The sequence below is a fragment of the Hakea prostrata genome, chromosome 2 (genome assembly GCF_041222555.1).
Source record: "Hakea prostrata isolate BN-2017 chromosome 2, UWA_Hpros_2, whole genome shotgun sequence".
In the NCBI taxonomy this organism is placed as follows: domain Eukaryota; kingdom Viridiplantae; phylum Streptophyta; class Magnoliopsida; order Proteales; family Proteaceae; genus Hakea; species Hakea prostrata.
This window is the reverse complement of record NC_142601.1, coordinates 73674385-73689434: the sequence shown is the minus strand read 5'-3', so window position 1 is coordinate 73689434 and position 15050 is coordinate 73674385. Positions and strand designations below refer to the sequence as shown.

The 15050-nt window shown below is 37.5% G+C and overlaps 1 protein-coding gene and 2 pseudogenes across 2 annotated transcripts; 1 reads left to right on the top strand and 2 right to left on the bottom strand.

Annotated features, from left to right (window-relative positions):
- The first annotated feature begins 339 nt into the window (after positions 1-339).
- On the top strand, positions 340-7246 carry LOC149026419 (coumarin 8-geranyltransferase 1b, chloroplastic-like). The gene is made up of 14 exons (XM_089143649.1): positions 340-1003; positions 4440-4484; positions 4588-4710; positions 4792-4904; positions 5036-5119; positions 5229-5303; positions 5455-5538; positions 5722-5811; positions 5924-6025; positions 6162-6257; positions 6381-6452; positions 6669-6764; positions 6939-7043; positions 7205-7246. The coding sequence occupies exons 1-14, from the start codon at positions 340-342 to the stop codon at positions 7244-7246; spliced, it is 1791 nt and encodes a 596-aa protein (XP_088999775.1).
- A 3263-nt stretch (positions 7247-10509) lies between these two features.
- On the bottom strand, positions 10510-11013 carry LOC149026418 (toll/interleukin-1 receptor-like protein pseudogene; annotated as a pseudogene).
- A 368-nt stretch (positions 11014-11381) lies between these two features.
- LOC149026417 (disease resistance protein L6-like) lies at positions 11382-14834 on the bottom strand (annotated as a pseudogene). The gene is made up of 3 exons (XR_016171483.1): positions 13003-14834; positions 12486-12773; positions 11382-12385 (listed from the first exon to the last, which is right to left on the bottom strand). The product of XR_016171483.1 is annotated as a disease resistance protein L6-like (transcript).
- Positions 14835-15050: the final 216 nt, after the last annotated feature.

Genomic DNA, 15050 nt, shown 5'->3' with positions numbered 1-15050 from the left:
TCCTACAAATGGTGGTCGATAAAATCTTGGCTTTTTAAGTTATCCTTTTCTAGAATTATATATATTATGAGAATTAACTAGCATAAACAGGGCAACGTCCGTCGTCTTCCTCTTTATGTGGGAGGGAAACACTAGTAGCCTAACAAATCCACCAATTCCCTTATATTCATATTCATCGGATAATACTACCGTGTTGCCACGTTGACAAAGCCTATCCATTTATCTTTGGTTGTTTAGTGTAATTTCTCCTATAATCGTGTTTTCTGCTTTTCTGTGACTCCTTGCGAAGAGATTTAACACCCAGAAAGAAAACCCAGAGACTGAAGAGAGATGGAAGCGATGGGTCCAGTGATAATCGCCATGAAGGGACACCCGGGCTCAGGCAAGAGCACTCTGGCTCGGGCATTAGCCACGTCCCTCCGATGTCCTCTGATCGACAAAGATGATGTTCGTGATTGCACCGCCACTCTCCAACAATCCCTTTCAACAACCGCCGGCGGTGGCGCCACCGCAGCTAGACTGCTGAACGACCTCTCTTACGAAGTCCTTTGGCGAATCGCCGCAACCCAGATGGGGTTGGGTCTCACCGTCGTCGTTGACTCGCCGCTCTCCCGCCGGGCCCATCTCGACAGGCTCCTCGAGATGGCGGCAGCAGCATCGCCGGCTGGGCCCGGGGGGGTCCATGTTGTCATCGTGGAGTGTAGATCCCATGACGAGTCAGAGTGGCGTCGACGACTTGAGATGCGTGGAGCTGCTCAGGATGCCAGCTGGCATAAGCCTGCTACGTGGCAAGATTTGCAGAAGCTGGTGGAGGGGTACGGTGGGTCCTCGGACTATGACGTCGGTGGTGTTCCCAGAATTATTGTGGACACCACGTCTCCGGTTGGGATCGGCGAGCATGTATCGACTGTGCTGCGGTTCATCATAGCTCGTGTCCACAGTGGTGCTGCTGGTGTTCTTGATCCAACAACCAACAAGCTTGTGACACGCACATGTTTGGAAGGTATTTAGTTTAGCTAGTGTCTCTTGTCTTTCTGTTTTAAGTCAAGGGAACCAACCAGTTTACATGGTTCTCTATGTACAGAGTTGTATGAACTCGGGGAAAAAGAGAAAAAGGAAAATAGGGTTTTTACTATTGAAGGGTAATGAGTACTTTTAGGAAAGAGGTTATGAGAGTCTTCGATTGTACAGGGAATGATCTAATGAGAGTTGATGATAACTTCTATTGTTGTTGTTTAGAAATTTCTCAGTTAGCAAAGTCTGGAGTGTTCACTTTTTTTTTTTTGGTAAAAGGAGATTTAATTAGAAGGGTAAGAAAAAGTCAAGACATCCTGATTACAAGCTTCAAGAAGCCAATGGGTGGAAACAGGCCAAACAGTTCGACTTGCCACGAATTGGGCCTTCCTAGCTAGGGAATTGGCTACTGAGTTAGCCCACCTAGAAATAAGTTGGACCGACCATGACGGTTCGATATCTAAAAAGTGGTGAATATCCTCAACCACACGTTTAGCATCCATATCAAAGGGTAGAAAGGGGTCCACAAAACACTGGGTGAGGGTACTTGAATCACACTCAAAGGTAAGATTCTTTAACCCATCATTCACCCTTCACAGCACGAAAGCTTAGAATATAGAACAAAAATAAAAACTTAAAAAGGTCAAGCATATAAATAAGTTATATATTATTAACTATATCATCATGATTTTGAACATCAAAAATTCAATTCTCTTGGACAAAAGGAGCAGTCCAAGAAGAGAGCCTCTTCTATCCAATGGATTGGAATAATTAAAGATAATAAATAAGTTCTAATGAAATAAAATGCATTACATCAGGCAGGTGCAATTTGATCGCATATACTCACTGGAATTTTACTTGTACATTCAATTATTTAGCCTCTCTTTTCTTTCTTGTTGGGTTAGCAGTTAGCTTGATTGGGTTAAGGTTGGGGTTCTCAGAGTTATGTCCAATAACCTTTTTTTTTTTTTTGGTGAACCAACATTCATTTCAAAGAACAGGGAAATGACAAGGTGTCAGAATTACAAAGATCCAACAACCAAGTAGTGGAATTTGGCCAGTTAGTCATTCCTGTTAAGGTAACTGTCTTCCCAGCTAGAGAACGAGCAACAGTGTTGCATCCCCTAGGAACAAAGTGAAAAAACTATAATCCATAAAATAAGATGTCCGATAACTTAAGTAGGTAAAATACACACTATCACCCTTATTTAAGGGCTTGTTTGGTTACATGAATCCAGAGATTTGAAATCTCTGGATTCATGAATCTGAGAATTATACCCGTTTGGTTGTAAAAATCTCTAGATTCATGAAATCTAGAGATTCACCTTTTTACACTAAAAACGTGAATCTGTAGATTTATGGGTAAGGGGTGAAATCCAGAGATTTCAAAAAAGCTATACATTTGCACATTCACAAAAATCACGTCGATCAAATAGTTTTTTAGGATGAATCCATAGATTTCATTCCACAACCAAACATCTAATTTTATAAATTATAACTCCATAGACTTGAAATCTCTAGATATTTGAAATCTCCAGATTCATGTAACCAAACAGGCCCAACATAATTGCTGGCATGCTTAGCTTTTATTTGTGAGGTCTCAACTTCAGTGTCTCATTATCGTTAACAAGATTCAGTATGGACATTCAAATACTGGTTGATAACTTAGAATGGTAATTCAACGTTGAATCCTAGCACACAAGCTCCACTTTTTTATAGGGGTGTAAACGGATCGAATTCGGATCGGATAGTGGTAATCCCATATCTGCATCCTATTATATTTGGATGGATTCGTATAATATCCTATCGGTTATTGGACGGATTCAGTCGGATAGTTATTTTCTCAAGTAGATTCTTCTAAATTGGTACAAATACAAATGGAACACAAGTTTTCGACTACTTGTTGACATCTTTAGCACTTTATTTGTGAGGGCTATGTTTGTAACTTAAGAATTTAACAACCATTGTAGTTATTTTAGTGGAAAATCAGAAAAATAATCGCATATCTCAAGTAAAATTTTTATAAAAATGAGAAAATAATTCAAGTAACTTAATCGAATAATTTAGACGGATAATAATCGGTAAGAAATGGGTATACTATATTTACATCCTATTAGTAATCGGACGGATTTGGATACCCTAAAAGGATGCTGATGTGAATTCGAAGGCCGGTTTCGGTTATCCATTTACACCCCTATTTTTTAGAGGTTTTTCAGATGCTCTATCTAAATCCTGCAGCCTGATGCTTACTGTACCCTTGATAACTGCTGGATGAGCACCATGTGGCTTAGTTAAACCCATATCATTGGATTTTGCACATGTATAAAATCACAACTGATGGTGTGGATTCAAAGACTTTTAAGTTGTAAGCCGGATAAGATGGCGTGGACTTAAAAACATTCTATGCCCACCTGCATAGACCCCTATGCTTCATCCTGCAATTCCTATCCGTTGGTTAAATATGGTACACATTAAGATAATATTTATAGTTTGTGATATATTAGTGCAAATATAGTCTTCAAATTGTCTAGGTAACACTTGTCATTTTGTGTTGAAATTGGCTGTGGATTGAGACCATTGTCTTTATTCTCTAATCCAATAGTTTATATGATAAAGTACCATCAATGAATTGATTATCTTTTGTATAAATACTCTTAAATTTCTTTTTTTCCAGATGAAGTAGCACGTGATTATAAAAATAGAGAGAAACCATGTAACGTTTGACCTATATCCATTGGAAAACGGAAATTTTGACACAAACTCAAAAGAGATGCATCTTTCCAATTTTTATTCATATTTCTAATAGTCCAGCAGCATGAATTCTTTTCCCCATTCTTTTTGCCAATCCATTTGAGAACGGAAATTTCAACTACTTCTTTGTTATACCCGCCCGCTGTTGACACTGAAACACGTTATAGAAGGATTCATTAATTAAGTCACATGCTCAAGAAGGCACTCTTTCTTCATTAAGTGGCTCAAATATATATTTAGTATATTGCATGCTACGCACGATAAGAACAATCGTTTTCTCCGTGAAGAAAAGAAAGAAAGAAAAGACAAATCGTAAATGCATGCACACCCTCTTACCCGCATATACGCCTCAACTCTCTTCTCTTCATATAGGCTTACAACACGCATGAGATCCCGTAAATTACACCAAGGGAGGGAATTAGTATACACAGAAGACCAAAGGAGAGACGGCTGAAGGCAAAGGCAGAGAGAGAGACATGGAGGCATTTCTAAAACCAGCTTCTTCAACCTTTTCACTCGGAAACTACTCATGTGAAAAAGGTATATATATGTTCTATCCATACTTCCCTGCAAGGCTGCAACCCAGATTTTTATTGCCATCGAGCAGCATTTGTTCTTTTAAATCTACTTCACCTTGGCTTATTTACGTATATATTTCTCTGTTAATTTTGTAGGTTACTTCACAAGGGACTCTCTGTGCTTCACAACTAGAAGGATAAGTAAGTATATATTATTCATATTTTGGAAGGTTTCTGTGCCTTTTTCACTGAATTTTTTGCAAGTTTGACAACACTTCTTACACTTGTGTTCTTCGTTCTCTAGTGCCCACGAGTCATCTACGTGATATCCAGAGAAAATGGAATGTTAAGGACAAGTTTGGACTTTCAGCATTAGCCATTAATGTTGGTGGACAAGCTGATAAGCTTCCCAACAAAAAATATAGCTTCGGACTTTCAGCAATGAACAACGAACAAGTTAATATACTTCCCAATCCCAATGACAAACACGGACAAGGAGAAAACTATGTGCTGCATAATGAACTTTCCGTGGCACAACCTGACCAGACAGGTTATGGTGCCATTTTGAAGAAATTACAAGCATTCGTAGAATTTTGTCGACCTTACGCCATGATCGGAATGGTAAGTTTTGCTTTAATCACACTAAGATTGATTAACTACTTTGTCTTTGAATATTTTAGCTAATTTTAACTGAACTGCTTTTTTTCTTTCTTTCAAATTAACCTTGTGCTACCCTAATTCTGAATTATCAGCTGATGGGAATATTATCACTGTCACTTCTTCCAGTTCAATCGGTTGCCGATTTTTCTCCAAAATTTTTCATGGGACTGATGCAGGTGAGTAATAAGTGTTAGTAAGATATTAAAGAGAACGATCTATAGATGCTTAATTACTTAAAAAGTTATATATAATCTTCTCTACTCAAACGTTTTGTTATTGTTTCAGTCAATGACACTAGGAGTATTGGTTCACATCTACAACGTTGCTGTGAATCAGCTGTATGATATCGAAATCGACAAGGTACGTATATGATATATGTCTTCTACTTATAAATAAGTTGACGTGGATTTGGAAATACTCTGAAGATGGAATTGCTGTCTATGATTAATTGAATGGAATTTGTCAATAATTTATAATCATTCAATCTGCTTCGCATTTTTTGTGTACCCAGATTAACAAGCAACATCTTCCGTTTGCTTCTGGAGAGTTCTCTCAAAGAGATGTCGTGGGGATCTGCGTGATTACTAGCATGCTGGTACACTCATTATAATTTATACAGCTTCAAGCTATACGAGTATATGAGACACTTTTCTTCAATTCAAAAATCAAAACTGAAATGACTTCTTTGAAATATTTCTCAAATACTAATTCATGTACTCATGAGTACTTTGAGATGATCTTCTAATCTTTGTTCGTTAATTTGCTTCTTGTTCTGCAGGGTCTTGGTGTTTCATTTCTATCTAAATCTCCTGCACTTATATTTGGCCTAGTTGCCAACTTTCTACTTGGAACTGCGTATTCTGCCGATGTATTAATTACCTCATAAAACCATTTTATTTCTTCTTCTTCTTTTTAAATCCTCATATTTTGACATACCCGGAAAATTAATTAACCTGAGGTTATTTGAATTTCTTGATTAGCTTCCCTACCTTAGATGGAAGAGAAATCCTTTACTTGCCACACCATGCATGTTGCTTTGGTACGCTCTTGGTATTCAAATCCCTTACTACATACACATCCAGGTATCAAATAGTTTTAATTTTTATATATATACCTTTAAATTTGTAACTTAACTAAAACCACAAGAAGTTAATCCTATATTTGTAGTTGTTATCAATTTGTATGCCCTCTATAATACTGATGACTCATATTTTGCAGAGATATGTTCTTGGGAGACCAGTCCTTTTGACAAAATCCTTGGTATTCCAAACAGCAATGTTGTGTACATTCTGTATTGTTGCAATGATATTAAAGGTAATGACGAACATTGATCAACAATTTGCAGAAATTTAATTACAATCAAATTTCAGACAGCGTTGCTGTGATAATATTTTGTCTTATGTCATATTTAACGTCTGTTGTTGCATGTATTAACAGGATGTTCCAGATGCAGACGGAGATGGGCAAAATGGCATTCAAACCACTAGCACACTTTTTGGCCAAGAAAGAGTTAGTAAAAGAAAAATCTAAATTTCTATTAAATAAGTGATGTTAATAATTTCATGCTTAAATGGTTATAAAAACTTCAATTGGGTCTTAGATTTCAAGTCTTCTTCTTTTCTTTTCTTTTATTTTAATTTATTTTAATTATGGTATTATGATCAAGTATGTATCATGGGGGAAAAATTTGTCTCATAACTAAGCTACATGTATTTTATGGAGCAGGCATTTTCTATCGGTGTTAATTTGCTATTAGCACAATTTGTTCTTGGAACGGTCGTAGGAGCTACATCTTCACTCTGGTTTTGCAAGATTGTAGCAGTAAGTAACTTTTTTCTACAAAGTCATTTATATTTGCTATTTGTGTATAATTTTCATCTACAATCTCAGTCATGTTTTGCAATTTTTTTTGAACTTTTAAAATTAAATAAAGAATTATGCTAGTCTCACACAAGAATTTTGTTTTATGTAATCTCAAAATTCCATTGGATGTAGGTGTTGGGTCACCTCGCGCTTGCTTTAGTTGTTTTGTATCGTTCACGACAGACTGATCCAAAAAACATAGCATCATCTCAAGCCTTTTACATGTTATTCTGGAAGGTAAGTTATATATAATTTTCTTCTTAAAATCATTAATTTATTTAAATAAAATAGACTACTCAAGACCTTTATGAGGAGAAAACACAAGAAACTCGCATATTTTTGAGGGTTAAATTGATGATATTTTTGTTCATAAGATAATTACTTCCTCTGTTTTGTAGGTTGTACCTGTTCAGTATCTCCTCATCCACTTTATTCGTTGAGAAGGATGTCCAATGTCGGAAGATAGAGAAAAAGTGAAGATCGAGTTCACAAATGAATTTTGTTTGATGTATTATTAATTTTTTTTGGCTTTTGTTGTGGAAAATGGCACTATATATGCTTTTGGAGATTTAAAGAAGGTAATTGGAAGAATCCAAAACATTCATCAGTAAATCTTATCCCATTTCCATGCTTGCTTATATGTAAGCATACATCTTTTATTCAGCTCTAGAACTCGAATGAATAATAATATTCTATGAAGATAACCCTATAACATGAATTACAGAGTGACAAATGACCAAAGCCACAACAATAATAAATATATGATATATAATATCAAAATCAGACACAAATGACACACAACATGCCAGAGTTCCTCAAAGTGATTAAAGCCAACAATTATCCTCTCTGCCCAGGGAGAACGCCTAACTGTGTCGCTGTTTTCATCTTTGTCGGTGGAATCCAATTTTAATTCTTCAGCACTACCATTGCCGCAGCTCACTTCTTCAGCATCATTTTTAGTGGTGGTGTCGCATCCTACTTTTCCATCATTGTCGTTGTCGTCATCATCAACAACATCAAAATCATTATCATTTGTTATAATTGGCTTCTGATCTGACAACACTTGAAATCTCAACCCTCAGCTTCTTCAATTTTTTTAAATTTGAAAAATCAAGTGATCCTTTCAAAAACCTGCAATCAGCAATTTCCAAAATTTCCAAAATTTCCAAAGGATTCCTCCAATCCATTAAAACCAGTGACCATGGTTAAGTTCTGGCAGCCACGAACTTTTAGGATATTCAACTTTTTCATACTCGACACATTTAATGATGTTTCCAACTTTGGGCAGTCCATGATAAGTAAATCTTCCAAAGAATCCAATTTGTCAATCCCACAAATCCTGGTTAGCCTATCACAGACTGCAAATTTCAGAATCTTCAGTTTTCTAAAATTTGATAGATGCGGCAAATCTTTTCAATGATTTGCATCATCCAATTATTAAGGTTTCCAGCAATTCCAATCTGTTGAAACCTGGAATCTCAGTTAGTACATCGCAGTTTAGTCATTTCAGCAAACTCTTCATTCTCCAAATATTGGTTCATTGATCTACCTTCAAAGCTGATACTAAGTGCCTCAATGTTTCTTTCTCCCTGCAAAAACAAAAAATATTAACAAGTACCAGACCAGGAAAATGAAGCCAGATACAATAAAAACCAATCCTATATATGGAAATTCTTTGTTCAGTAACCTACCATCTTGGTGGCCAATACTTTCAGGGCTTCCTCTTGAGACCATATATATGCGACTACGCTCCCATGGCTCACTAAAATTCTCTTGACGAACAATTTCCCTTCCAAAATCTCGGAGCAGGTCATGCATCCTCAAATAATCATGTTCATCAATTGTTAGCAAAGACCTTAGTTGAAGGACAGCAAGTCCTATTTTAGGATAAAATTTGCATCCTTCCCATACCTAACATGCATCATCTTTATGTATTCCAATAAAAAAGCAAGCTGTATCAAGAAATATCTGTCTCTCCTCATAATCTAATCCTTCATAACTTATTCTCAGACTTTGTATGGCCTTATCATTGGAAGCATGTTGCAACTGCCTCAATATGTCTTTCCATACTTCCTGGTCTCTCACGCAAAGTAAAGATGAACCTACAACTTAAAGGGCCAGGGGTAGTCCTCCAATAGATTCTGTTATTCTCAAATTGACACTGAGAGGGGGGGTGAATCAATCAGTGTCTTAAAAAATTCACCACAATGTGGCTGGGTCTATCAGACAGTGTACCACTCGTAGCTATCAACTGCACAAGGACACGTCCACCACACACCACAATGTGGCTGGGTCTACTAGACAGTGTACCACCACTCTCAACTTGTGTAAGATGCATGGTAACAATACTTGTTTCTCTTTTTCTCCAACTCTTTTTTTCTCTTTTCAATCTTTTTCAGTTTTCTCTCTTTAAAAAAACCATACAACCATGTTCCCTTCTTTTCTTCTGCTGCTTCTTCTTCCTTCTCTTTCACTTTCTTTCTTGTTCAGCAAAACAAAAGACTTCTTATTCCCAAGCTTCAGATCTCCAAAGCCAACCAACGTCTTCTGGTTCGACCTCCACGCTCTTCCCAAGCTCCTTAAAACGTCCTCTCTTCTGCTGGAGTTTGCTCTCCTTTTATAGATTAATTTAACTCAGAGTTTGAATCAAACTCAGAGTTCCTATCTGACTTAAACAAGGAGTGTTTTGACGTACAAATTGGACTAACTTAGAGATCTCCAATGAGCAATCCCACCGTTGGATTTGAAGATCAAGAAGTCGTGAAGCTCTCCTCCAAAAATAGGCTCAATCGGACACTGGATGACCATCCAATGAAAATGTTGATCAAAACTGGACAGAGACCCTCAAAAACGGGATTCTTGAGTTTTCTTTATTTGAATTGGATTCTTTTTCTCGGAACCTTTTTGTGTGTTGCTGTACCATATCAAAGCCCACTTAAGTTGCCAACAATGACAACATCTTCATTTTAGGCCAATGGAACAACAGATTCTACAATTCTTTTTGACAGATCTAAATAAGCTTCTAGAGGTTGGTCGGCTCCAAAAGCATAACGACTAAAAAGTCAAAGAGATTGATGTAAGCCCATTTCCTTGGGCTCATAAATCCCATCTGCTTCTAGAGAAATTAAGATAGCCCTGTTTCTGGTTGTGACAATTATCCTACTTTCAATACCAAACCATTCACGGTTCTTAATTAATGCATTTACTTAAAATTCTTGATCGACATCATCAATAACAAGAATAACCTTTTTCTTGCGGAATCTTTGTTTGATCATATTAAGTCCATCATCAACTCTAGTAATGTTCTAAATACTCTTGTTTCATGATATCATGGCAAAGTTGATTTTGTAGAGAGATAAGTCCGTTATGTTGCTTAGCAGTCTCCGTTGTCTTGCCAATGCCTCCAAACCCATTGATACCCACAAGTTTTCTTTCACCTGATCCAATACCTAACAGCCTCAACATTTCTTCTATATGAAATTGGATCCCGATTAGGTCACCAGAAAGAATCAAGAGTGTCTTGTTTATGTACTCCTAACCTTTGCAACAGCTAATTTTATTATCTTCGCTTCATGCCTACATAATTTGAAAAAAAAAGAAAAAAAAAAAAAGAAAATGTTAAATATCTCACAGCATAGCTAGCCAGCTAGGGTCGCGAAGCTAGGTCAAATCAACGATTTAAGTGAAGGTAATTTAAGAATGCTCACCCATCAGCGGTGTTCTTCGAATCCCACCCTTCCAACGACCCAATCTCTCTCAAAGCCTGCTTCCAGTTCTTTCCAATCGTTTTATCCAATTTGGTCTGATGTTTCTCAAAAGCCTTAGCATGGCTCCCGGCCTGTTTCAACACCACTGAGGGTTCGATGTTGTAAAAGATGGGCAGAACCACCTGATTTATTGTATTTTTGCAGTTCAGGATCGTTGCGAGTTCATCGAGACACCATTTGCTCGAAGCATAATCCTCAGAAAATATGGGAATAGGGATTCTCGATTCCTGGATCGCAGCGATTAGCCCCGGCCCTCTCTGCTTCCCCATGTGAAGTTCTTCGTTTTCTCTGAAGGCGCGAATTCCAGCTTCAACCAAGGCATGGTAGAGGTGATCGGTGAAATTGGTCCTAGTGTCTTCTCGAAAGCTCAAGAACACTTCATACCTCGAACCCGATGAGGACGACGAAGAGGCAAAGTCGGAATTTCTGGTTGCTGCCATCGAGAATTTGAGATTCAAACAACTTATTTAATAGAAACACAAGTGTTTCTCTGAGCAATCTTGGAAGCTAATTCCTTGCAGATTGCAGAACCTGAGCTTGATTATCCAAACTCTCTAAACTGCTTGGTCTGCCATTTGCGTTTCGTCTTGGGAGGTAGCCCTTTTTCAAATTTGTTTTCTGATAAATATTTATATTCTGACACCATCCCATTTGTTTCACCATATAAATATTCTATTCCCATCCCCATCTGAAATTTCTCAGAGTTCAATGCAAAATTTTCTGTGTGTTTATAAAAAAAGGAAAGAAATTTTTTTTTTAGGTAAAAAGCCCTAAGATTACTGAGCGAAATAAGACTTGAACCTCAACACTAAGCAAATAGATACATCATTCCACAGCAGAAGAGAATATTGATAAAGCAGAAACGTGTAGGACATCTCCTCACTTCATCAGCTTCTTTATTTTCTTCGGTGGTGATGGCATCCAGATCCAATGAAAAGTCAATCTTTTGGTTCTTCAATTTTCTAATATTTGAAAAATCTGGTAAGCTTATCAAAATCCCACAATTACAAATGTACAATCTTTCCAAGCATTCCTCCTGTCCATCAAGACCTACGATCTCTGTTAACTCCGGAGTCCGGACAGCTACGAACTCCTAACGTCTTCAATTTTTTCAAGTTTGATAGATCTAGTAATGCCTCCAACCTTTTACATTCGAAGATAAGTAGTTGTTCCAAGGATTCCAATTTGTCTAATCCGCCAATCTCTGTTAGCCTATCACAGGATCATCTATTAAGCTCTTCAGTTTCTTTAAATTTGACAGATCTGGCAATCTTTCCAAAGATTTGCACCTTCCAACAGTCAAGGTTGCCAATGATTCTAATCCATTAAACCCTGAAATCTCTGTTAAACGATAGCATGATAAAATTGATAGAGAAGTTAAACCAGAGGGGACATTTGGAATGCACTGCAGCTTCTCACAACAGCTAATACCGAGTTCCTCAAGACAAGTAAGACCATTGATTGTGGCTGGTAAAATGCTAAAGTCGCTCAAGAAACAAATTCAGGGTTTTCAACTTTGCCAATTTCTCAATGTCACTTGGAAACTCCTCCAGATTCCCACATGCCTTCAAACTTAATTTCTCTAAATTTGTAAAGGTTTGAAAGCTTAATTGGAAATGGACTAATATACCAGCAATCCAAAAAATCTAAAACTTTTAGATTCTCCAGAAGACCAACCGACTTATCAATATCACACAATGCTTCACACCCTGCAAAAAGCAGGATCTCCAGACGTCGATTTCCTGAAAGGTCAGGTGTTGTTAACAATCCTTTGCATGAAGAGAGATTCAGAAATTTTAGATTTGTTGCCACCTGTAAAAGAGAACAGTAACTCGATATTATCAACCTAGACAAGAGGTTTATTATTAACGACAATAAGCAGAACAAACAGAAGGACCCTTTTAATGAAGACCTTGATGCGTTTCCAGCCTTTCCAGTCTTCTGTGATATCACTATCTGACAGATCAAGAACGACCAGCATCTTAGGATCAAAATTAGGAAGTGTAAATTTTCTAGGTCATCCCTTCCAACTAAGCCATCTCAATTCTGAAAAGGAATGCTTAAAGTTTTTAGCAAAGCATGCATAATCAATTCGAAGTAGCCTTAATCTGTTCATTTCAGCAAAGCCTACGTTCTCCAGACATTGGCTCCTTGATCCACCTTCAAAGTCAACACTGAGAGCTTCAACATTTCTTTTTCCCTGCTGCAGTAAAACAGAATGAATTAAAAGCAACTTTCAACGAGTACTGAATCAACAAAGAAGAGAAACATCAAAGTAAAATTAGTAATCCTCATGAAAAATCCTGATTCAGTACGTATAAAACAGAGTGAATTAAACAGCAACTTTTAACAAGTACTGAGTCAACAAAGAAGAGAAAAATCAACTTAAAATTAGTAATCCTCATGAAAAATCCTCATTCAGTACTTACCATCTTCAAGGTCAATACATCCAATGCTTCCTCCTGAGACCATATCCTCGTATGCTCCCATGGCTCACTAATATTTTCTTGACGAACAATTTCCCTTCCAAGATCCTGAAGCTGATCATGCATTGTCAAGTAACCATCTTCATCGATTGTTATCAGAGAAGTAAGGAGAAGAACATCAAGTCCTTTAGTAGGATGAAAATTACAAGCTTCCCATATATAACATGCAACATCCTTATGCATTCCATTGAAAAGGCATGCAGTATCAAGAAACATCTGTTTCTCTCAATGACCTAATGTATCATAACTTATTTTCAATCTTTGCATGACTTCATTGTTTGGAACGTCCTGCAGTTTCTCCAATCTGCCTTGCCATGCAAAATAGAGATGAACCTACAACTTGAAGCGTCAAGGGTAGTCCACCAGTACTTTCTACGATGGATTTTGAAAGTTAAAAATATTCTCTTTTGGAGGTTTATCCCTTCTAAAAGCATGGCAGCTAAAAAGTTGAAGGGACTCAGATGCATCCATTTGTTTGGGTTCATAAATTGCATCTGCTCCTCGAGCAATTAACAAAGCTTTTTTTCTTCTAGTAGTGACAAGGATTCTACTTTCAACACCAAACCATTTACAGTCCCCAACTATGGTATCTATTTGAGTAACTTGATCTGCATCATCAATGACAAAAAGAACCTTTTTGTTGCGAAAATTTTGTCTAATAACATGAGGTCCATCATGAACCCTAGTAATATTAGGGTTTTCTTGTTTCAGAAAATCAATGCAAAACTGATTTTGTAGATGAGTGAGTCCATTGCGTTGTTGAGAAATTTTTCGGACATTTGCAAGAAAGCTACATCCTTCAATGGCCTAAGAAATTTCATTGTAGACAGCTTTGGCAATTGATGTCTTGCCAATGCCTCCAAAACCGTTGATCCCCACAATTCTTCTGTCCTGAGACTCAATGTTTAACAACTCCAACATTTTTTCTACATGAGGTTTTTTTCTACATGAGGTTGTATTCCAACTAGTTCTTAGGAAAAAATGAAGGGCGTTTTGTTCAATGTACTCCAAATGGTTGCAACAACTAGTTTTATTAACATCCTCTCATGCCTACATGTATAGTGTAGTGAGCAAATACATAGAGGGATTGACAATTAATTAATTTGGTTATGAAGAATAAATTATCTGACAGAATAAGTCAAGAATTAATTAAAATTAGTACTACTCACCCATCAGCAGTTTTCCTGGAATCCCATCCCTTCAAAGATCCGACCTCATTCAGAGCTTTCTTCCATTTCTGCACGGTAATGTCGTCGAAAGAGTTGCGGTGTTGTTCAAATGATTTCGAGTAGCTCCCTTTTTGGTTCCGAACCGTCCGCTGAGGGTTCGACATTGTAGAAAATGGGCAAAATAACCTGATCTGCTTTTCTGCGGTCAACGATCATAGTGAGTTCGATAAGAGACGAATTGCTGGAAGCATAATTCTCAGAGAAGACAGGGACAAAGATTCTTGACTGCTCGATCGCAGCGATCAGCTCCGTCGGGATTTGTTCGTTGTCCCTCATGAAAGCGCGAATCCCAGCATCAAGCAAGGCATCGTAGAGGTGATCGGCAAAGCTGGTGCGAGTGTCTTGTCCACAGATGCTCAAGAACACTTCATACCTCGACCGTGTTGTTGATGATGATGATGATACAAAAAAACTTTCTCGTTACAAAGACAAGCCTTCCTCTGTACTCTGTAGGAGCTAATTATTTAGATGGGGATTTCAGAGCTTGAGCTTAATTGATTACTGCACCTTCTTCAATCGGCTTGATCTGTTATCCCCAAAGTTCAGTGTGTCGGCCGATATAGTCGTTGGGCGACATGACTCCCCTGAGGGAAACGACTTATTCAAAAAAATGGGCGATATATCGTGAAAAGTCAAATTTTTGATGATACATTGTCAAATTCACCATATTTAATAGAATTTCATTAGGTATTCATTGAGTTTTCATTCGATTTTTGTCAAAAAGTGACGTAGGACCTCTACAGGCTATGGGGACACTGCCCC

Bases quoted from the DNA above. Each gene is read 5' to 3' on its own strand.
- LOC149026419 (XM_089143649.1), top strand. From the start codon at position 340: ATGGGTCCAGTGATAATCGCCATGAAGGGACACCCGGGCTCAGGCAAG. The intron at 5,539-5,721 runs GTACACTCATTA...CTTGTTCTGCAG, and splicing joins GCGTGATTACTAGCATGCTG to GGTCTTGGTGTTTCATTTCT. The intron at 6,765-6,938 runs GTAAGTAACTTT...CATTGGATGTAG, and splicing joins GGTTTTGCAAGATTGTAGCA to GTGTTGGGTCACCTCGCGCT.